At 40.1% G+C, this 25,324-nt stretch overlaps 1 protein-coding gene across 1 annotated transcript in view; it reads right to left on the bottom strand.

Annotated features, from left to right (window-relative positions):
• The window catches only part of oxct1a (3-oxoacid CoA transferase 1a), a 47,774-nt gene that overhangs the window by 1,130 nt on the left and 21,320 nt on the right, over nt 1-25,324 (bottom strand). The window contains exons 9-15 of the mRNA XM_051422556.1: nt 25,105-25,219; nt 24,355-24,449; nt 23,640-23,688; nt 23,218-23,290; nt 21,280-21,355; nt 9,287-9,376; nt 8,228-8,308 (exon numbers count right to left, since the gene is read on the bottom strand). Of these exons, the coding sequence (XP_051278516.1) occupies nt 8,228-8,308; nt 9,287-9,376; nt 21,280-21,355; nt 23,218-23,290; nt 23,640-23,688; nt 24,355-24,449; nt 25,105-25,219 (579 nt within the window). The remainder of the gene's footprint in view (nt 1-8,227; nt 8,309-9,286; nt 9,377-21,279; nt 21,356-23,217; nt 23,291-23,639; nt 23,689-24,354; nt 24,450-25,104; nt 25,220-25,324) is intronic.

The following is a 25,324-nucleotide window of genomic DNA, read 5'->3' on the forward strand; positions in this document are numbered from 1 at the left end:
AGAGGGAGGAAGGGGAAAAAAAGATGTTTAGAGAGACACAGGGTTCGGGATGGGCAATTAGATTCAAAGACAAACTGGTGGGAATGAGTCTTTCCTTAATAAGTGTTTTTTTTTTTTTTTACTGTCAATGGTTTGAACCCTTTGATGTGTGTTCACAGACAAGGATGTGTGTGTGTGGGGGGGGGGGGGCTCAAGTGACCTAAAAGAGATGACAACCTCCACCAAAAAAATAAAAAATAACATCAGCGGCACAGACAGGGGGCAGAGTACCACTTCAGTGTCAAAATAGCATGAAAGGCCTCAACTCTCAGGACCACTACAAAGTAGTGAGCAATTACATTTTAATTGTTGCACTACTTTTAAAAGGTTATAAAAAAAATTCAAATATGATGATTATTATGAGTTTCTTGTGGTTTTTATCGATTTACCCAATATCATATTTATACAACACTACAACCCAGGGGATGTGCATTAATGTTATTTAGGGCTTACAGTGTGCACGAGTCATAAATGAGGCCCCTGGAGATTTCAAGATCTCTAAGAGTAATCGAATGCTGTCTATGGCTAAAGGCATCAGTCCTGTAGAAGAGACAGGAAGGTGGAAACTTTTTGGGAAATTGCCATGGCGAATCCTGTTAAACCTGTCATTTACACTAAAGGGCAAAGTACCACAAATGCTTAAGATGTATCTAAAGAAAAGTAATTCATGTTCCATCTGCTGAAAATTAGCAACAAAAAAGAAAATCAATATGATACACTAATGCTTGTAGACTACCTTCTGGAAACAGACCTGTTATTCCCTCCTTAAGCCCTCTTTTATGAGCCTAAAAAAATTATTTTCATTCTATGAGCCATTTCTTTGTTTAAAACATCATTTTCTGTTGGTACTGTGTTGTTTCCTACATTATCATTGGTTGCTTAAAGACTGGACAGATTTTCAGCATAAGCATGACTTCAAGTCAGGCATCCTGCTTTCAGTTCCAGTGTGATTCCCAAGTACCTACTGCAAGTTATAGTCTGTCTCCATCAATAAGTTGGATAATTGGCTATCTTAAGATTGCCATGGATATCATATTATTAGTTAACTTCTCAACACAAGCCTGACATGGCAAGTTAGTAGGGTGTACATACATTACAGCTTACGACAGAGATATACTTGCTTTTTAACCATGCGCTCACATAGCGTTAATCTCTGGGGATGTTCACAACCAACAGATAAAGGACGCACGAGACATCCCATCATGGGTGCACAAACGCTTAGTTAAAAGCAAGTATATCTCCGGCCTTATACAATAATCCTTTAAAACTGAATCTGGAGCAATATCATTATACCTATTTATGCACACATACTTTATGAAGATAGGCCAGGCACACTGAGCTGAGCTAGTTCCTGTTGCTTCTCTCAGCAGGGACTGACAGGCTAAGCCACAGTCACATCCAGGAAAAAGCCTGTCAGGACACTCAGCTCATTAGGACCGCACACGCACACGCATACGCACACACACACACGCACGCACACGCACAAGGCAGGAGGCAGATATCTCACTCCAATGTCTTGCAATATAGCAAGACAGATGGAATGTCACAGGGGTCTATGGATAATACTGACACGCATCCCTAATCGTGACACTTGTCGCTAGTGATTAAGGAAAATTAAAAAATTGTCAAAATGTGCCAGAGGTGGTCGATACAGGTGCGACAACAGTGTGCAGATATGGTAGGTCTGTCAATGTCAGCTCACGGTTTGAGGTATTCTGCTCTAAACTGCTCAAGGCCCTGACACAAAATGGTCGGGGCATACAAATTTTAAAGCAATTAACTATTGACTGAGCTAGTTTCTGATATCACACTTTACTACTGAAAAACAAACTGTGCCTCTGATTGCAAAGCAGCCTTTTTGTTGTGAAATTGTTGAGTCACCTTTCTTCACAGTCTTCAAAGTCACCACCGTCATTAACCAAATTGATGCAAGTTAGTCATTAAGAAGCTGCTAGTCTACCCCCAATGTGTTGTCTGGCGAGAAGTGGGCTGAATGTCATGTAACAACAATAAGCCACCATCATTCAGCCCACTCGTGCTTTAGACAAATGTGAATATAATAAAGAGACGAGAGAAAAGATTAACATTTTACCCTCCAACAAATAAACTTGAAAAGCGTACCCAGTATTCTGTCAGTGCATTACAGTAATTACAAGGAGAAGATTTTGAGACGTGTTCAGACAAAAACTCACAGTAGGACCATAAAAGAATTTCAATTTGGTTCCTGGAATAATATTTGCTGTCATTGGCACTGCTGTCATTATGGCAAATGCCACAGGTAACACTTTTCTGAGCCCATTATGATGATTGAATAATTCAGGAGTCATTCTGCTTCATCTGTGAATGAATGTGCAATTATTTTTTTATTTAAATAATTCCCCAAATAAGAAGAAAATACTAGGAGGCTTAGTATGTAGACCTCTGTCATGGCAGCAACTCAAGCGCTGGGGGCCACGGAAGTGAAGTGATGTACTTGCTGCACATATGAAGAACAAAAAAAACAACAACAAAAAAGACAACGCTGCAAGTGAGAAAGCTTGTAAACCATGGAGCTGTGGTTAAGAGAGAAGAAATGGCCACATAGAGTATAAAATGGTCCAACCATATAGAGGAGCGGAAGAGACACTGCCTGAGGCAACAGGTTTCCCATCACCCTGGGTCTCAAATCATTGCAACACTATTTAGGGCCACACTATTTGAATTACCATGCCTCCTGGCCATCGCGAGCCAAGGAGGATGATGTGTTGTGTGAGAATATATTCTGTATGTCAGCATCTGTGGATGTGCCTGTATGGAGGGAAAAGAATGCATTTATGGCAGGTTTGGAAGGCCCCAGTTCACGCTGTCATTTTGGAAACAATAGCAAAACAGTAGAATACTTTTAGTAGAACCATTACCAGGGTTATTAAAAACATTGTTTGCCACCATGTTTATAGTGCCAGGTCATAAACACACTGTATGTGATCTATGCCACAAGGCTCTCTCAATCAAACAATAACTAAAGACCGACCTTGAGGACATTTTTTGTACAAGCACTATTGCTGGGGAAAATCTATCTGATATAATGTTTAATAATGTCTTAAAGCTTTATTTACGTAACGTTTATATATAAAATAACCACAAGTACTGTTCATGGCTAGCAAGCTTGTTTGCGGGCTTAGAGGGGGTAAAGTAGATATGACATGAGGCGACCAAATGAAACACAATGTTACATATTATGTCTTTAAAATGTGTTATTAACTGGTGTCCACATCTTTAATAAATGTTTTATCTTACAACCACACCATGTGAGATTATTAACAATTGTATGTCATAAAAGTCCTGGTAATGTTTCTGTAGGGAGCCTAGTAGACTTATAAATGATTGCTTTTATTGATCAATGTTTACAGACAATCACATATAATTGTTTGTCTCTTCATTATTGTCATAGAGAAACATGGTAGCAGAGCAGACTGTTCTACTTTCAGATGTATCACTGGTTAAATTATACCACAAGGACTCTAAAAATCTGTCATAGGCAAGTTGAATCACACTGGCAATATGAGGGTAAATAATTTTCTCTCATTAAACTGGTTCATTGTGTGTCTTGGCTGTTCAAGTTTGAAGGCAATTTTGAAGGTCTCTGCTTTTTTCATGTTTCACCTTGCTCTTTGTCACTGAAAAAGTATTTACATAGTTTATTACATATAAACATTACATGAACCGTACTGCAGAGTATAGCTGAGTAAAATCTTCAAGCCTGCTTGTGTGTTAATCCCCACATTTCTCTAACTGGCTACAAAACTCCCTGTCACATGCTTGCTTGTGCATATAGCCACACACACACACACACACACACACACACACACACACACACACACACACACACACACACACACACACACACACACACACACACACACACACACACACACACACACACACACACACACACACACACACACACACACACACACACACACAGCTAGTTATACTGGCCTTGATGATGACAATAGCTTAATCAACACTATGTTGGGCAAACCAAGTTATTATTCAACAGGTAAGGTTCATTACTTGTTGAGTCCAATGCTCTCCAGTTTTGAGTGACTCAAACCACTTGGATTGTTGCTGACAAAAATGAGGTGAAATGCAAATGTTTTGTAGTCTTTTACGTCTCTGCCTCCTGTCACTGAACATGCTGTGAAAAACAGTAACTCTTCTCTTCTAACTCATTACTAAGGAAGGAATTTAATAAGGGCAGTTGGTTCACGGTAACAGCAAGATACTGAAGGCTCTCTGGGGGTAATAATAATAGTGTGCACATTGTTTTTTGGACAACCTTAAACATTCAGCTAATACATTACATACACATTCAATTTATCCTAAAGTCTATAGGGTTCTTACATTGTCTCAAAGTCTCACATCATTTGAGCAAGTTTGTGTTTCTCATACAGTGAAGTGTTTTGGCAGTCCTATTAAGTTTTCGATGCCAGAACTAGTACACCTCAGTCAGATACAATATTAGAGGGAAGAAAGGAAGCCTGAGGAAATACAGGACAGGTGTTTGAGATGAGAAAACTGACTCAGCAAATACAGTCTGGACTGAAACCATGTCCACATCACCTGAACTAATGGATGTGGATTCAGACAACCTAAACAGTTTTTTTCCCACCTTTGTCAAAATGAATCAGTGATGTGGATAATGATGATGGATCCCTTCACACACAGCAGGAATATTGCAACCACTATTTGCTAATAAGCAGGGATGAATGGACAGACAATTTTCAGTTCAATTCAGCTGTATTTGTATAGCGCCAATTTATAACAAAAGTTATCTCAGGACACTTTTGGCAAACATATGATACATCGCCTTATCTTCATTATGTTTTCTTCCTGGTCCTTATTTTGTCTTTCAATAAAGCTGAATATGCAATATGGGTGTTGTCATTGACACATTGTTCCTTTTCTGTTGTCTGCTGACAACAGCAGCACTAAAGATCACAATTTAATTGACGGTCTTGCAAGCTACCAGCTAACCAAGCTAGCAGTAAATCTTAAGCTTCAACACTGACACCCTCATCAAATCACTATATTATACTTGTGCTGTTTGACAAGAGAAACAGAAAAATATGTCAACATGACAACACCTTTATTGTGCCGCTCGGAATATTGATTTTCTAAACAAGCAATCACAGAGAGAGCTGGAGGTAACAGAAAGTTGGCTTCTTAACCTTGTTGCCAAGTATCAGTATTTTGGCAATATCTGGAAGGCTGACAGGCTGACAGTCATGTGTCAGAATTTTTGAAAAGCTTAGTTTTCCCTGTCCAAACTGCAAAGAGAAGCTGGCATTGAAGAGGAGGACTGTTTTCAAAATGTTTAGAGATGGGCAAATGCCTGTTTGGTGTGGATGGAAGGCCACAAGGAGAGCAGAAAATATTTAAAAATGTATTCACTTGTATTCGCAACAGACATATTATCAGAAGAATAAAACAGAAGGGGGAAGGATGTGGAGGTCAAAAAATAAGTAAGATAGACAAATGAATAAGAGGAAATTGTGTCTTGATAGAGATGGAAGAAAATGAGAAGAGAAGGCATAAATGAGAGAATGTAAGAATTCAAGTCATTACAAAGAAAGTAAAAGGCTTGGCATGTAATAAGAGAAGAAGAGTACTAATGGATAGAAAGGGAGAGAAAACAGCAGGAGATAAAATAAGGAAGGTGGGACCAGTGTTAGCAAGGCAGTACAAAGGAGCTTTAACCTTTATAAATATTGACAGAAATCTGCTGGCTGAGAAATGTTGCGCAATCACAACAAAAGCCAGCCGAGCAGAAAAGGACAGACAGGTGCAAAAAAAGGAGGCAAAAAAAAAAAAAGAAAAAGCCATGGACACACTGTCTGACTTTGTTCCTGACTGGTCATGTTTTCAATGAGTGAGTTCCAAAGGCAGTAACCTGCAGAGAATTACAGGGAATTGACCAGAGTACATGAGGACACAAAAACTACATCAGCACCAATTTAAACCACCTTTTTTCCGAATCCTTCCTACTTTCTAACTTTTCCAAACCTTTTTCCAACGTTGTACTTTTGCTTATGGTCTGCTTATTTCTCTTTTTTTTTTTAAAGATAATTTTTGATATTTGTGCTTTATTTAGATAGTGACAGCTGGAGAGAGACAGGGAAGGCAGGGGGACAGAGAGAGAGAGAGAGAGAGAGAGAGAGAGAGAGAGAGAGAGAGAGAGAGAGAGAGAGAGAGAGAGGATGAATCAAACCTGGGCTCCTGAATTAAGGACTCAGCCTTGATACACACTACCCACTCTATCAGGTGACCTACCGGAGCACCCCCGCACTATTCTGACAAGTCGGTCAATAAAACCCCATTTTGCTGGATTTACTATCTCAGAGGGATGCGAGTGATAAAATAATATTCACTCTACTCCACGACTGGACTATTTCTCAGACTTTTTCCACCTTCACCATATGTGCTACCACGTACAATAACATATTATCCAACAGGTTAGCAAATGCTTTTACAGTCTTCCATCACACCACACAGAACTCAAACTGTGGGGAGCTGATGAAATTCAAAACACAGCAGAAACGGAGCTCTTCACGCACAAATGAAGACGATGGAAATTTGCATTCAGGATAAGCTCCATAAAGCTTTCCAAGGGAGATTGAGCAGTAAGATTTCCCAGAATACATCCTGTGGTCCAACTTTCTAAAAAGAAAAAAATAAATAATGGGAACCAGCAACCCCACCTGCCAATCCATGGGCATTTCCCAACTCTTATGCAACACACAAGATCTTCCATGCCTGCGTTAGTGGAGCTTCTTGACAATTCCTTCATAATATGCAACATAAAGTGCTTTACATAAAATCACAACATATGAAAACAAAAGGCCTCATTCTTCAGCTTGAAGGCCTTCTTCAACACTCACTTTACTGCTCATTTGAGAGTCCAAGACACACAGCTGCAGATTGGCTACGACTACAATCACTGCACAAGCATGAGCAACATTACGAGCAGGGCAGGGGTGGGATTATCAACAAAGTACATAATAAAGGGAAACCCAACCCTAACCATGAAAATTTAAAAAAGATAACAAAATCAATAAGCCTCCTTACAGAAAATCAACTGATCGAATTAGTGTTAATTGAATAAATGTAATTTCCATCTACCCGTGTCACTCTGCTCCAACATACCAATATATCAGTTGCAGTGTGATTGTTTTCGTATGTGTGCGTGTGTGAGGGAAATGTAATTGAGAGATAAAGACTCAAAGTTATTACATTTTGGTTTCAGTCAATCACTCCTTACTGGAAGGTGGGAAAATGTTAATACTTTGCAAGGTGAACAGCCCTGAGCTAAAAACAAATTAACCAAGATTTTAAAATGAGTCACGAAAAAGCCTAGAGCTATTTGTAGACAGTAAAAACTGGAAGGTATGCTCACATTTCTTGCTAACCGCAATTTAGACCACAGGGCAAAGTTTTTAAATCTGATGTCTGTGAAGATATTTTCCCGCATAGGCGCACAGTTAGTGATGCATTTTATGTCAACCATAAAACACATCACTAACTGTCATTAGTGGCTTGCCAGAGCTAAAAGAGGGAGCAACCGCAGCGACAGAGTAGGCCACAGCAACTAGGAGTATGTCGGAGACTATGGAAGAAAAACTTAAGGCGTACGTCATAAGCATGCATCGACAATGTTTGTGTCATTACTCTCACTACCAGAAGGGGGAAACAAAAGTTCTGCACTGCAGGTTTAAGCATTGTATGACAATAATTTATCAAATACATTCACAATTACTGCATGATTAAAAAACAAGATGGAAATCCTACAAAGCTCCTATACTACAGTCTACTGTACGTATAGACTTATTTTGGCTACACCTGGGTGCCTGTATATTCATGTTTTACAAGAACATTGCTTTTTAACAAAGATGATGAATTCAGTTCAAAATCACAGGCAGGTAAATAAACTACTTGAACAAAATCCTCCCATCCTCCTTAAATCATGGGGGGTGGGTAGTACTGCACAGCTATAGCTTACTCATTGGCACAGTCTGTATAGCAACTATAAATAAACAGTCTATGCCTATCACTGTCCATCCATATATTTCAGTTTAAATTTAGGATGATGAAGACATATACATATAAACACCCATATATTATATTATATAAAAGAAACCGATAAACACACCTTTTCTGTGATGATCCGATCAACACATTGCTTTCCTGTCAAAGGCAGGCTGCATTTGTCCAATATCTTGTGTTTTCCTCCCTGAAAGAAAAAAGGGGTAGTTGGTTTAAAGAAAGACTTAACTGGAGGTGATTCACCCAGTTCAGCCAGTGAAGCCTGTCAGTCACTTCAAACAGTGTGTTAATACTTTCATAGATGCAGCTTAAATTTTAATTTATCCAGGGATTCAGCTGGTTATGTACTCATTTTATCCCCAAAGGATATACAGCACATATCCATGTGGGTGTGTCTTAGTTTCCCCGCCAGTCATCTTTAAGAAGAAGCACTCGTCCAAATGCCTCTGACGCTGCCTGAGAAGCACACATCATACATCACTTACCCCCACCACCCCTTACCCATCAAGAATGAAAACAGGCTTCAGGGCACTAAATTTATGCTCACCTGCTGCACCATCTGGACTATAGCTGGGCGCCAGACAGGCTCCCATTAGCAAAAAACAGCATGCTTCTATGAATACAGAATGTTACATTGCCCTTGCATCATATTGGTCTGGACTTTCCAAAAGTAAACCAATTCAGTTGGGTTGCCTACTGTTATTGTCAGAAACCCTGTGGGGTTATACATCTCGGGCTGCAGCACCAGTCTGACTAATCAGCTGTTTCCAATACACCAACTCCAATTCTAGACTTTTCAAATTAGCCAAAGACGAAGGGACAGGAGGTGGTTTGTGTGCAAAACCTAATCAGGATGAGCTGATTCTTTCTAGTAAAGAGGAATTAAGCAATCCATTAACAGAATTATCCTTAATCAGTCATAACACTCACTCTCATTATCACTGGAAGCAGATACAGGGTACACTGGTGAAGGAACCAAGATGGGACATGAAAATTGCCAATTTAATTCGACGTTTCGTTTCTTGAGAAAGGGATGAGTCTTTTGGGTTAATTTGTTATGGTAATGTTGATTAATAAAAGTATACTAAAAAGCACATAGTCTCTCTCACTCACACACACACACACACACACACACACACACACACTTTGTTACATGTATACACACCTTAGCTGAGTGCTCCATGGTGACCACCACCTTGGTTCCAGCGCTAGCCACCAAATCCATGGCTCCTCCCATTCCCTTCACCATCTTACCCTAGAATGGAAGTTAAAAAAACATTGAGGTTTCATTTATCCCATTTATCAGGAACACCTTAAAATATAGCACAGTCCAATCCAAAACTGCCAATAACTCTGACCTTAAAAATGACCAGCTCAATGTACAACAAATACTGTAAAACAAAACCATACAAAATAAAAGCATTAATTTAGGGGTGGGAGGAAATGGCAGGAATACATTTCTCTTCTACTGTAGGCTACATGTTCAAGTAAAGATAGTTCTCCCAAAAACAACTCCTCCATCAAAAATATATAAAAGTTTACAAAGCTGCTCTGTGGCTCTGTCTCTTCAATGCAAGGATATCTTATATTGCTCCGTGCTTGGTGAAGCCTAATTTTAACCCTGCACTAGTAAGACTCTGAAAAACTTCATACACTGACACAGAGAACAGGAGGGAGAGATTAGAATGGATCTGCAGCATTAGAAAAATGTGGCGAGGTTACAGTGGCAACACCACAAAGGTCTGCCAATTAAAGATTATATAATGCACTAGTAACATCATCCCAAAATATTCAAAGTATCTTAGAAGAAAATGCTTTTTTTGCAACCTGGGTCCTATTTTAGTCGTTTTTGATCATTGTCCCTACTGTTTGGGTTTACATTTGACTTTTCAGATTAATTAGTAAGGGGAAGCAGTGACACAGCCAGGCACAGTTAGTTTAAGAAACAACGGGTGAAATGCAAAATGGACCGATCAGGTTATAAAAGATTCCAGTTTAACAATTCCAAACCTGATATTTAGAAGGGACAAGGAAGGTGAATATATCCAGTATCCATTATAATAATCCACTGCATTGCAAAACAACTTTTCATTTCTGTGGTAGAAAGTAGCTGCAATGAAAACTGTTGTCAGCGTTTTCTGTGGATTATACAGAGCAGCAGCATGGCTGTTTCTGGAAAGACATGTTGCTGTTGAATTTTTGAATATCATTTTTCTATGCTGTGAGCACCACAAACTAAATTACATTCACCACCTTTGTATTGGGTTGCTGGCAGAAATGTCACGGACAGATATCTAAAAACATGAGCAAATTAAACCAAAGTCATCTGCACCAATAGATAGCAATTGAGGTGAGTGAGAAAATATATTTTATGTAATTGTGTGAACCAAACCTTTACGTGTATGAGTAATGCGCTCAAAACTCATATGAGATGTGGAAAACTTGTACTTCTCAATCACTTTAATGAATTAAAGAATAAATTCTATGAGATTCTATGGACACAGTTGGATACCAAAAGCTTAAAAATTATTGCATATTGCACACAGCTTTATAACCACCTGGGAGGGGCAAAAAATGTGGGTAGCTCTCAGTCAATGGTGTTTTACAGTTATTATTATCAAGTGAGTCTGGATTCTCTTCAAGGCCTACCTTACCTGTACCTCCAGGCACCCTGGAGCCTCCCAACATAAAACATGTCAAATGCGAAGGCCTCCGAGACCTCTCAGGTCAACAATCACGTGACACGTCAAAGCGTTCCATCATATCCATACATTTTTAACTGAAGCTACATTTCGAGCGTGTATTTAAAAAAGGTCAGAGGTATTAAAGGTTGCATTAGGAAGCATAGGACGTCAGAATGAATTTACTACCATCCTAAAAGCAATTTTGGTGCTTTGATGGGGCCTTTTCAACAAATGGCTTTCATAGTCGTGTATTTATATAAGATACTGTAGCTGCGGGAAAACCTAAGTTAACTACCAGGTCTGAGTTAGTAGTAACTGATAAAGGCTTATGTTGCTAAAGACAGAATAGAAAAAGGTATGATAATGATAATTCACAGTTTCTTTTAGAAATCACAGACAATCTAAAATTATCCAGGGACCTCTGTCTCTTATTCAGGCAGAAAAACAGAATGACAATTATAAAGAAATGTGAGAAGAGCAGAGATCAAGCAGCAAAGCATCTGCAGTGAAGCAAACTTCAAACAGGAGGCATCTCTTCAATAAAATAGCGATTTAATCACGTTTCTTTATCTTCGTTGTTTAGACTATATGGTTAAACTAAAGGATAAATGCTCCCATGTAGATACACATGGTACTAAAGCTTTGTCTAGTTACAATTCAGTGAGTAAAATAAATATAATTTTTTTCAAACCTTTTTATAAAATCACTGTTTTGTTGTTTTTTTTTAAAAGGGAGCCAAGCAAAGTACTTTCAAAAAATAAGCAATCGAAAGATCATCACAGCAACAGAATTGCCAGCTGGGTGAAAAAATTTCTTCTAGTCCCTCATTGTTCCCAATAAAGAAGGTTTCCAAATAAGGAAGGCTGACATGCAGATATGGCCACAGGGTGACGGCTGAGTAACTGAATTAAAATCCCATTTGCTCATCAATCATGTGAAGAGCCTGCTTGGCTTTCTGCTCGATAACCAGAGGATATATATGCCAAGTGCGGTGCATCATAAGGATACTGTTTGCCTCTGGGGAGGCCAGCTGGGTGGAGAAGATATCAACAGAGAGCGGAAGGAGGGTTGGGAGAGGGGAGGTAGAGGATGTAGGGAAAAGCACAGACTGAGGATATGGGATAGGGTGCATTTAATTTGATATACTTTACTCTATTATATTATAGAAGAGCAACTGAAAATGGCCTATAGTAACAGCTCCCAAGACATCCTTACAAAATAGTATCCATTTTGACTTTTAACGTCCAAACTCCCCCTTTTTCACCTTCCTTTTCATTCAGTACTCACTGACTCTTAAGCTGATACTCCAAAAGGAAACAGTGTCCTTTTTCATATGATCAATGTTAATGCACTTTCTGACAGTCAAAGGGCTAGGTGGTGTGTGCAGAGGCCCTAAAGGGATAACACTGTCCTACCTGATAGTAGCAAGTCTGGATTTACAGCTATGTGAGCCGGACAACTGATAATGTACTCCACCTAGCAAGGCTGCTGTTAATCAAAGAGGGCACTGGTTTTTAAAATTAAACATTTGTGTTAACTTACTAGTCTGGTTATGTGTCAATAAAAGAGTCAACTTAGATAATGATCTTGTTTTTGCTGTGAAGGCAATTAAACGTCTACTGGATCCACCCTTTACTGTACGGCTGTATGTTATGTTTCTGGCAAATGGAAATATAGACATCAAGTAACTGGAATTGTTATAGGCCATTAATTTTTGAATGAATGCTAGCTAGGAAATGAAACGATGCAGCTACAGTGCCTGTGCTGTGCCTGACAGCAAATGTGAATGTGGGCTTCGGAGCATGCAATTCGGGAGTGGGCCACATCTCCCATAGTGAGCTACCGAGTGAGGTTTGAAAGAGAACTTTTGGTTACCAGGGTAACCCCGGTTCTCTGAAAACCGAGTGAGGTATCTCACAACACTGCCCTACTTGCATGGAGAGGGAATGTGGAAGAAATACGCTTGAGAATGCCGCGTGGTGGCACCAGGGGCGTTTATAAGGGAGGACGGGCATCTGAAGATGATTGGTCTGTCTCAGGACAGACGTGGTGTCATTGGAGCTTCCATGATTGGTCACACCAGGAGGCGCTTCCCACAGTGAGATACCTCACTTGGTTTTCAGAGAACCGGGGTTACCCTGCTAACCAAAAGTTCTCTTTCAAACCTCACTCGGTATCTCACTATGGGAGATGTGGCCCACTCCCGAATTGCATGCTCCCAAGCCCACACCACCACCACAAGCCCTCCCCATGGGCTGGCACACAAGTAATATGAACCCACACTCAGGACTGAGTGCGACAGTGAAGGCGCTGTTACATCTAAACGGTAAAACCGAATAAATGTGTGTGGGGATGCCCAACTAGCAGCAGCACAAATGTCACCCACCGAAATGCCCCTCTCCAGGGGCTGCAGTCCACAACTCTCATAAGCCAGGACTATAGCCTCCACCCCCCAGTGTGACAGGCGCTGACAAGTCAAAGCCTTCCCTCAGTGAGGAGGGGCCCAAGACACAAAAAGCTGGCTACTTTTCCTTAATCCCTTAGTCCTGTCCACATAGATGCGCAAAGCTCTGACAGGACAAAGTGAATTTAGCCGCCTCTCACTCTCCCCTGCAAAAGGTGGTGGGTGAAAAGCCAGCAGTTCCAGCGTCGGGCAGCTGTAAGCAGACTCGCTAACCTTAGGCCGAAAAGCCGGGTTAGGGCGCAACATCACTTTCCCATAGTCAAGTTGGGACAAGATGTGTGGACAGATAATGCATGTAATTCACTTATCCGTTTGGCTGACGTTAGTGCCAACAACAGGATAGTTGACTCCAATGGCTCAAAAGGCAGCCCTGAGAGTGCCTCCAAGACAGTTGGCAAGTCCCATGAAGGAACTAAAGGTTTACAAGCTGGCCTCAAGCGGCGAGCTCCCTTCATAAACCTCCTTACCAGAGAATGCTGTCCAATCGCTGCATTCCCAAAACCCACATGGCAGGCTGAGATTGCAGCCAAATAGACCTTAATGGTGGAGAATGCTTTACCATTGTCTAGTAAATCCTGCAGGAAGCATAACACCTCTGAAACAGGACACTGAAATGAAACGATGGCTCTAGCCTCGCACCATCTCTCAAACACACGCCACTTTCCGTCATACAATGACTGCGTAGACGGCGCCCTTGCACTTTGAATGGTCTCAATCACACTTAACGGGAGTTAAGTGTGATTGAGACCATCCACACGGTCCTTCTTCCTCAGGTCGGTAGCTTGTTGCATGGCGGTAACAGCCTCACCAAATAAGCCCTTATCCCGTGACGGGTTGAATCCATTATGACCTTCTTATCCTGGTCCGGCAGGCTGGAAAGATTTAGCCACAACGATCTCTCTCCCGCCACAGCCAGGCCCATGACGTAGCCACAGCCCTGTACCGCGCCTCTGGACACCCGGAGAATAAGGTCTGTCACGAAACATATCTCCTCCCACATAGTCGGACTTGGGGAGCCCTTATCTAAAAGGTGACCCATGTCCTGGAACAGCTCGGCCTGGTAAGCCGTGAGCAGGGTGACCACATTCAGATTTTTTATCGACTGGGCTGCCGACTTATACACCTTCTGGTACATGTAGGAAGTGAGGCGCTCCATTTTCAGGCCCCGCGGCGATAGTGGACCGGCGGTAGGGATGGAGACGGTACGCCACTGCCTGCTCCACCGCCTGGGGATCCGCGAGCCCCAGACCCTCGCTGCTAGCGATGTCCAGGCCAGAGTAACCCTTGACGGGAACTCTGTGGCGGAAAGGCTTGTCCCAATACCGCTTCATATCCTTTGGGGGTCAGGTCTCTGCCTTGGCAGGATTTTGCCATAATACAAATCCCTCTCCCTTGTCGTCCTGCGATGCGAGCCAGTCAATAGCCAACCTGACCACCACTCGCTTACACACCTCGTGCAGGTCCACCTCTCGAGGAGAAGAGGAAGGCTGTGCCTCCTCGCCAAAGGAGCTGCTGGGCCGCGACGGCCAAGCCGAAGGGAGAATGGCATCTTCATCATCCTCATCATTCTCATCACCGAGGAGATCTAGATTCATATCCTTCTCGTCGTCCTCACCGCCTGCCTCGAGGAGCTGGCTTGGATAAGGTAATAACCTATTCCACACTGCTCACTAAAGTGATTTTATTCAACCAAAATCAATCTTTAACTTTTGGTTGGCTGTCTATTATACTTGTTTTGCCTGACTAGGCTTGGTTGCTAGGCTTCTGTAAACCTGCTCACCTGTGACTGTGGCAGCCAAAAATGGGACCTTTCTTAATTACCTTTCTAATTACTAATTACCTATTTGAAGGCATCCCAGATTAGGAGAATACTATTTTGCCAAATCCATAGTTTTATGGAGACTGTTGAATATGGAGGTTACCATGGCATCTGGCTTTCGAGGGCACTTAAATGGAACAAATATATGGTCAGAACAATATCCACAGAGAGAAATATCCTCTGTCTAAGTTGCCAACAAGAGCATGGGCCATTTAATCATTTAATTAACACAGCTTTGATGATATTAACCTTGCTGGTCTGACTGAAGGCCCACAGGTTTTTAATTTCCTCATCTGATTGTGTCCATTTGCCTGCTATAATCTTAGCACCAAGGGGGAACTAGGACACCTGAAAGCATGCATCTAGACACATTTCATTAGCAGAAACACATACACTGTGAGACATCGCTCTTCTAAGCAGTGACAACTATTGTTCAACTGCTCAAACACAATGCTTAAGGAGAACTGTTTTATTGTTGCATAATGAGCAATGTACAAAATACAATTCAGTTACAGTAAGTTAAAGAACTAAAATACACTTCTATGTTAATTTTGTAGTTATTTATTTCACTGCTTAACATTAGAGCTGAGAAAATCTCCTTGTACCAGTTCCCACAGATTTTCCTTTTTTTCCCTGGAAACATGCATTTTAATTTTTTTTTTACTAGTTTATTCAACTCTCTTTGGAATTAATCCTTGCTAGAGGCAGATATACAGTAGCCTACCCATATGCTAATTAAATAGGCGTTAGAGAAGATGTAAGCGATGGAACATCAATTTATATAATGGCTTTAAAAGTGAGAGATAATGTGGGGGACAGCAGGAGGCAGTATCCGTGGTGCAGAACACAGATAACACTAGACACTTCTAAAGTTAAAGCTCTGTTGAGATGACACCTATCATAACATTTGAGAGCAGAGGACAAACTCAGTCCCACTCAACCAAGAAGGTTTTCTCAGTGAGCCACAACTGGCACATAACTACTGCTATTTATATAAGGCTAATAAGGCATTTTATACAGTAAGAATAAGAATGGATGGGCCTTATACTGGGATTTCTCACACATACACTGTTGGTCTTTCTGTTCAGTAAAGTGGGACAACAGGTATAGCAATTCAAAGTCTGACATTTATTTCAAAGCAACCTTTGTGTACAAGAGTCTTTTTCTCTGAGAAGGAACATTTCTAACAATTGCATTGTTGTCCATAATCGGTCGAAAGGCTTGATTCAGCAGTTTCTTTGACAAACCAGTGTGATTGGCGTTCCAAAATGTGCTGCTGTGGCACTAACGCATGAGAAAAGCATCATAGAGAGCATACTTTGACTGGCACTGTATTTCTTTTACTAGGCTTAGGGGTTGCTTGCATTTTTTTTTTGTGTTGCCATGACGACGGAATACGATTTCCTCACTTGCTGTGCAAGTGTTCACTTTCCAGACAGTGGCAGAAACACCACAGAAAATGACCCCCTTCACAATCCAAGAGTTCCCACTTACCAACTGGCTTCCTTTCTCTCCCCCACAAATTCTCTGACAATCTCCGCTGTCTGATACAAATGGCTCTCTATTTAATAACATAGCGACGGACCTCCATAAGCCCTAGTTACCCAGACAACTAATGACAAGAATCAGAGGGGGAGACAAGACTGACAGCAAGACAATGGACACTGTGTTCAAAGTAAATGGAAAACGTAAGTGTTTACAGTGTATAACTGGTGATACAGTGTAATCCACCGCTAGAAATTACAATCAATGTTTTCTCTCCCAACAATGACCAATGATCTTTAAATTCATTAGAACATAAAATTTTAACCAGACAAGCCAAAACACTACAAAATGTAGAATGTAAAAGTCTGTTATATGTAGGAAACATGAGTTAAGGTTAATTACTATAATTCAAAAGATAGTCCACAAGATCTTTTGTGGCTGATTCTGAATAGTATTTGCTTAGACCTTTACTGACTAATAAAAAAGGCAATATCAAACCTCTGGTGTTACATATATTTTAACTGGTATTCAAAGAGAGAAAACATAAAACATTATATACTATTCAACCTGGGCAAACCAGTTTTTGACCTGCAACAGAAAGTTTCTTTTAGGTATAGTATTATGCCTAATAAATCTGGAAAACAAAAGCCAAAAATTAACATTTTACTACTATTGCTACTACAAATACTGAATAGGACATCTTCAACTGATTATAAACTGGCAACCATGTCCATGTAAATCTGTTTATGATGCAGCAAGAAAGCAAGTGAAGTTCTATAAAAAAAATAAAAAAAAGCACTATGCTCTTAAGCAACTCCTTCATTAAAGCTGCCATCAGGCCTTATCATGAGCTCTTGAGCTAGTAACTGCATTTTAATAGTCAGTAGCTCAAGCTATTGCAGCCCTTAAACTGCAGTTATACAGAGCCTCTAGGGGTTTGGAATATACAGTGGGTACGGAAAGTTTTCAGACCCCTTTAAATTTTTCACTCTTTGTTTCATTGCAGCCATTTGTTAAAATCAAAAAAGTTCATTTTATTTCTCATTAATGTACACTCAGCACCCCATCTTGACAGAAAAAAACAGAAATGTAGAAATTTTTGCAAATGTATTAAAAAAGAAAAACTGAAATATCACATGGTCATAAGTATTCAGACCCTTTGCTCAGTATTGAGTAGAAGCACCCTTTTGAGCTACTACAGCCATGAGTCTTCTTGGGAATGATGCAACAAGTTTTTCACACCTGGATTTGGGGATCCTCTGCCATTCTTCCTTGCAGATCCTCTCCAGTTCTGTCAGGTTGGATGGTGAACGTTGGTTGACAGCCATTTTCAGATCTCTCCAGAGATGCTCAATTGGGTTTAGGTCAGGGCTCTGGCTGGGCCAGTCAAGAATGGTCACAGAGTTGTTCCGAAGCCACTCCTTTGTTATTTTAGCTGTGTGCTTAGGGTTATTGTCTTGTTGGAAGGTGAACCTTCGGCCCAGTCTGAGGTCCTGAGCACTCTAGAAGAGGTTTTCTTCCAGGATATCTCTGTACTTGGCCGCATTCATCTTTCCTTCAATTGCAACCAGTCGTCCTGTCCCTGCAGCTGAAAAACCATCCCCATAGCCTGATGCTGCCACCACCATGTTTCACTGTTGGGATTGTATTGGGCAGGTGATGAGCAGTGCCTGGTTTTCTCCACACATACCGCTTAGAATTAACGCCAAAAAGTTCAATCTTGGTCTCATCAGATCAGAGAATCTTATTTCTCATAGTCTGGGAGTCCTTCATGTGTTTTTTGGCAAACTCTATGCAGGCTTTCATATGTCTTGCACTGAGGAGAGGCATCCGTCGGGCCACTCTGCCATAAAGCCCCGACTGGTGCAGGGCTGCAGTGATAGTTGACTTTGTGGAACTTTCTCCCATCTCCCTACTGCATCTCTGGAGCTCAGCCACAGTGATCTTTGGGTTCTTCTTTACCTATCTCACCAAGGCTCTTCTCCCACGATTGCTCAGTTTGGCTGGACGGCCAGGTCTAGGAAGAGTTCTGGTCGTCCCAAACTTCTTCCATTTAAGGATTATGGAGGCCACTGTGCTCTTAGGAACCTTGAGTGCTGCAGAAATTCTTTTGTAACCTTGGCCAGATCTGTGCCTTGCCACAATTCTGTCTCTGAGCTCCTTGGGCAGTTCCTTTCGACATCATGATTCTCATTTGCTCTGACATGCACTGTGAGCTGTAAGGTCTTATATAGACAGGTGTGTGCCTTTCCTAATCAAGTCCAATCAGTTTAATTAAACACAGCTAGACTCCAATGAAGGAGCAGAACCATCTCAAGGAGGATCAGAAGAAATGGACAGCATGTGAGTTAAATATGAGTGTCACAGCAAAGGGTCTGAATACTTATGACCATGTGATATTTCAGTTTTTCTTTTTTAATAAATTTGCAAAAATTTCTACATTTCTGTTTTTTTCTGTCAAGATGGGGTGCTGAGTGTACATTAATGAGAAATAAAATGAACTTTTTTGATTTTAGCAAATGGCTGCAATGAAACAAAGAGTGAAAATTTTAAAGGGGTCTGAATACTTTCCGTACCCACTGTATGTCTGATACAACATTTGTTTTCTCCACTTAAAGTCGAAGACTATCAAACTGAATTCTGTTTTGTAAAGTAAATAGTGGTATTTGAGTTAATTGATACATTTTTTTATCGCTTTCTTCAACTATGTCCAGTGTTCCTTCATTGGCAATATCTGTTTATTCTTCTCAGATTTGAAGGCGCAAGTGAAAACTGAAGTAGCATTGCTCAGGAAGCCAAAATCCAAAGGTAAATAAAAGTCAAATATGGTTTTAATTTTTCTCAAAGTGTGTGGTTGGCTATTAGAAATCTGTGCAGAGGTACATATGACAGGAAAATATCAGTGTCTGCATCTCCTGTGAATTGCCCTGAAAAGCTCCAGCAGCTAAATGATAAAATAGCAGACCAAATCTAAAATGCCATCCTTTATTCTGCTACCCCTTTCTCTCAATCTATTGTTTTTCCAGATGTTTCAGGCTCAGTGGAGATGTAAAAGCATTTCAAAGCCCTCAACTGGAAAATGTTCATCTGCATTTTGCATATTAAAAGCGTTCAAAATCAACATAATCACGCTGAGAGTATTGCATCCCCGACTCCTACGTACAACATTTCCAATTTCACGCTATGTACCCATCTTTAGATAGTGAATAATTTTCATTATCACAGAAGGTGGGAAATGTAATTCTCTTAATCCATCCTTTCAAAAGAGGGGACAATGAAGATTGAAGCGTAGGTGAGGACAGAGGTGTGTGTGCCTGTGCTGCTGCATTATTTTGCTGTTCAAACTGTCCAACACTAGAATGGCCAAACAAGATAAACTCCCTGCTTCTGAATAACAGCTCCAATGTAGTCCTTCAATATCTGCATAATGTGCTTAATTAAGTTAATTAGCAATTACCATGAACAAACAAGTACGACTGGAGAGGTAAAGAGAAAATTAATTACGTTGCAGAATTTAGAGATCATCATCAATAACAGTTTCCTTGTGCACAGTGCTGCCTTACATATGACTTATTGTGTTTAAATAGTCATGTTTTATTCCTAAGGTCTCTACATGCAAACATCTTCAATGCTCTGTGTCTGTATCCACTCAGAGGAGATGCATCTAGAAAATGATGCACTGACTGAAACAACCTTGCATGTGCACTTCAGTCAAGCAGAAAACAGCTGTGTGCCAGGGGGCATTCTGGTTGAGCCCGCCCACATTGTGAAAAGGATTTTAATGGGTTCTTGACATTAGTAATCATTGAGGAGGACTGTGGCCACTGTGGTCCTAAGACCAATTGACCTGACGAAACATCTAGCGATAATGTTTGCCACCCATTATACTGTAGCGCTCACAACACCCCCCCACACTTGAGCAAAGCTGAATTAGTCATTGCACAAGCCAGGTACACAGAGTAGAGCTGAAACAACTAACCAATTAGTTGATCAACAGAAAATGTATCTGCAACCATTTTGATAATTAATTACTTTTCAGGCAAAATTGCCAAACACGATTTACTGCTTTATTTAGTCCTATACAGTATGTTATCAAATGGAATATCTTTGGGTTTTGGACTGAAGGTCGGATAAGACCAACAATATGAAGACATCATTTTTGAAAATGTGATTTTTTAAAACTATTTTATGTTATAGACAAAAAGATTCATTAAGAAAAAAAATCAGCAGATTTACCAATAATGATCATAACTGTTACGACACTAATTCAGAGTTTCCCCTTAACCTTTTTTGTGGTTGATTTTAAAGCCTCATGTTAAGTGCATTATTGACTGACAAATAAATACCAACATTTTTTCACTGATATTAAATTATTATATACTACTGGAACTGGAACATTTTGAGTCTCTGACCTGTGACAGTCAGCAGTCTAAAGACAAAGACTGAGAATAAAAATGTAGAATCATGGATACATGTCCTTGTATATCAGTGAAACATCATGCAAATTAACAGAACAGTACCACAATATTTATCACCAGAGTCTGAAACACCTCTGACAAAAAAAACTAACTATTATAAGCTTCACAAAACGGCATTTGGAACATTGCCTATTGTACTGATGTTGTCATGACCCCAGCAAATAGAGCAGAACGCATGAATTTGAGAAAAAAAAAGTGATAGATTTGTGCCATCAAAACCAAACTTACTGGAATCATCCAGTTGGCTAGGTCTCCATGTTTTGACACCTGCATGGCTCCCAGCATTGTCAGGTTGATGTGACCCCTAAAGAGAATGACACAACAGAAGAAGACAGCTGTCAACTTCAGAATCAATTCAACTTATGAACTCACAAGTCCACTTGCCAAAAAAAACCCCAAATATTTGATACTTGATGACTGGACAGATTCAGAACAAATATCTTCACAAAAATGACCCCTCTTCCCATCTCCACGGTTTTCTTGATAGCAGAACTTGTCATATATAAAAGGCTTGAGAGAATGTTTTATTTTCACCCCCTCCTCCAAAAACAAAATAATTTTGAGAACGATTGCAATATGTTTCAAGATAAGAGGTAATCATTTTTGCATCACAATGCGCATTTTCACTGAGAAAAACTATTATATAAACTTGATAATATGACATTTGTTGGGGTCTGTACCACACAAACATGTTTTCTTACATCCTAACAAGATTTGTAGGCCAACACTTCTTCGCAGAACTACAGTACTTTATTATAGTGCTGTTTTTGCCACATATTTAACCTTTATCAAAACAATTACAGCTTCTGCAATTTGGATACTGTACTTGGCCATAGTGCTATTTGAATAATATTTTATTTTAAATTATTTAAATTGTGCAGCCCTAATATAATGTACCATATTAACATAATTAGTCAGTTATTTTATCTCTTTATTAAGTGTGATTTCTGTGAAAGCAATTCCTTTTCCTGTTTCTCCAAAGTAGTCCAGAATGAGGTATCCAACAATGCCTCTATAGCATGAAGGGGCATTCTTAGGATGCTTGCCATTGCATAGATTTAAACCAGGATCTGTGGAACTGCTGCCTATAATAAAATCGTAAGTATCTTAATTCCTCATTGTTTCTCCATTGCATGTGGCAACACATAGCAGGTGTGAGGCCAAACAGGAACACATACACAGGAAGAAGTGCTAAAATAAATTCTGCGATAAAGTACACATCTAAATCTAATCCCGGTACGAGAAGTAGCTTGTGTGGTATTTGAGGCAACAAGGCACACAATCCACCATATGTTGTGTTATTGTTTCTCAGCTCTTAACTGTGTTCGCACAAACACACAAACACACACACACACACACACACACACACACACACACACACACACACACACACACACACACACACACACACACACACACACACACACAGTCAGCATGCTTCCGCTTGGTCCCCGCCAGTGTGACTGGACAGCGCTATTTATGAGCAATATTGGATTTCCACTGGGTGGACAAACAGAACTGATGCTGCAGGGAGTGCGGGTGGGCAATCTCAGACAACTGGCAAATCAATAAGAACCAGGGATCTTGGGAATATTGGCAAGGCTGCTGTCTAGTTGCACTGGTGACAGTGGCTATTTGTTAATATCCAGAGTTATGTCCTGTTGTCAAATCCTGCTTAATGGTTATTGCAGGCTTATGGTACAGGTGAAATACTGTTGAATTAAGGGGAAACATGCATAAACTATATGGAGGACCAAAACTACAAACATCTAAAATAAATAAATGCAGGCATCAATTAATTTCTGTCATTCAAAGTGTGTCATAGGGTCAACTTTACACCTATTTTTTCATCGACATCAGAGATAGACTACGCCTTGCTCCCACACCAGTGGCCACTGAGACAGTCTCAGGCTCACAACTGTCGTACTGAGGACTCATTTAATGGCATATTCATTTATTTATTGAGTCATTTATTTATTTATTTTTTGATTTCAGCAGTTTTGGACCTCCATATAACTGCACCACGCAGTTCACAGAAGTGACTCATGGTATGACGAAAATGATTTTTAAGTATTAATAAGCTGTCTACAAATAAATCCAGAAATGTCAGGCATATATAACTTCCAGTCAGCAAATAAGTTTTCAAAGCTTGTATTATAACCCTACCCTCGGATCATGGCAAATGACTCATCACTGGAGAAATAGGCAGCCCCAGGGAGCACAGTGACAGTCTCCTTCCCTGCAGAACAGAGAGGTGACATGTTTGGGCAAAATAAAATATTGGGAGTAATTGATCATAGCAGTAAACTCTGAAATGATAAAAGATATCAAACAACCACATAAAAATAAATGACTAGATGAAATAAATGGATGAATCAAAAAGTATTTGCAATATATTGATTGATTAGGTGTCACAATGAATGAATGAATGAATACAATGTTAAATGATCATTACAGAGAACACATTGTATTAGGCATCCAATTAAGTGGAAAAGCTCTCTTCTTCCACCCATAATTTCGTTGGACCAGCTTTTAATTTCTTACATATAAATGTATCACTGGGAAGTATTGATTAGGATAACCCTCACCGGCATTAATCAGGTCTGCATCCACTGCATCCTCAGTGGGGTATGGGCCCTACACAGAGAGACATGAAGATAAACAAGAATGTGCACCCAGGCGGGCAGTCACACACATTCACATGTCACGCAGCCTGACCATCCATAATCTTTCAAGGGATAGACAGACACAATCATATTTTTCTAATTATATGAGACATTGATTTTCTTTGTGTTCAGCAAAGGGAGCAATCCTTCTGGATCTAGAGGAGAGGAGAGGAGAGGAGAGGAGAGGAGAGGAGAGGAGAGGAGAGAGGAGAACCTCTTTGAAACTGGCATTCATAATTAAAAGAAACTTGACAAATAAGGCATTAGCATAGGCGCCTACATTCTCCTGTCAACGCAACTGATTGGGAAGTCATTCCATAGCAGCAGCAGCAGCAGTCTTTGTTGAAGGCCCAGCCAGCAAATAATGATTGTGAGAAAGAAAAATGTAAGAGAAAGTGTCAAACTGCCACAATTTGTTACATAACAAACCCAGCAAATTTAAAAGGAGGGCCCCAACTAGGAATGATACCACTCAAATGAATGGCTATTCATCTTGCTACAAGCTCAGAGAACAATTCACTTTAAAAACGTTTACTGCTGCTTAAAACGGCCGACACAAAATGTGCTGCTCGTTAGTTTGTTTAGTTGAAATTCAAAGCAACCTGAGAGAGAAGAAAGCTCTATGTGGGTATCTTACCAGTCCCAAAATTCCATTTTCACTTTGGAGGTGTACAGTGATGTCTGGTTTCATAAAGTTGCTGGCCAGCATGGGGATACCAATACCAAGGTTGGCTGATGGGCACTTTGTTAAAGATGGTAACTACTACATTCAACATAATGCGATGGAAATTAGGCATTAATATAAAGAGAAACATAAACAGTATGATGTTGAAAGCTGCTTTAATGGAAACTACCGTAAACCCTGTAGCCTCCTTTTTTAACCGCCTTGGAAATTTTGGTGAACTCATGTCAGTCGTGTTGTGTAAAAAAAAAAAGCTAAAAAACATTTGTTGCGTGAACCATGGTCAGACCCATAGACATTTAAAGTCTTAACATTTCCAAGATGCCAAATGTGTCAGGTTGAATGAAGGTTGAAGTCCAAAAATCAGTGGTTAATCATAGATTAGTTGCTCAAAAACTGCTTTCATGAGGAAGGACGAATGCTATCACAATAACATGTAAATGTGAAATGCTGAACAAAAAAAGAATGTGCATAATTTACACATAATTACAATTATTCATTATTATTATATTATTATTTTCTTTTTTTTGTGGCTATCTATCTATCTATCTATCTATCTATCTATCTATCTATCTATCTATATATATATATATATATATATATATACACACACATACACTGGGTTTGGTTTTAGTTGTGGTAATCAGAACACAAAGTTATGATTCCATAATTTGCTCACTGCTTGTATTCTTTTAAAAAGGATACCATACATCCCATCCTCAAACTCTAGAGCAGCCCGGCGAATGATCCTTTCCCGAACAATATCCGAGTCCTTCTTTGGTTTGGCCTTCTGTTCTTGGCTTTTCTTTACTGTGCGTTTCTGGAACCATACAGAAATATATGAGGAACAGGGAGACAGCATCTTGAAGGCTATTTTCTTCAGAGCTAGTATGAGTGTTTCTGCACAATGATGGAAATGTTAAAC

The sequence above is a fragment of the Dicentrarchus labrax genome, unplaced genomic scaffold, assembly GCF_905237075.1.
Source record: "Dicentrarchus labrax unplaced genomic scaffold, dlabrax2021, whole genome shotgun sequence".
Taxonomy (NCBI): Eukaryota; Metazoa; Chordata; class Actinopteri; family Moronidae; genus Dicentrarchus; species Dicentrarchus labrax.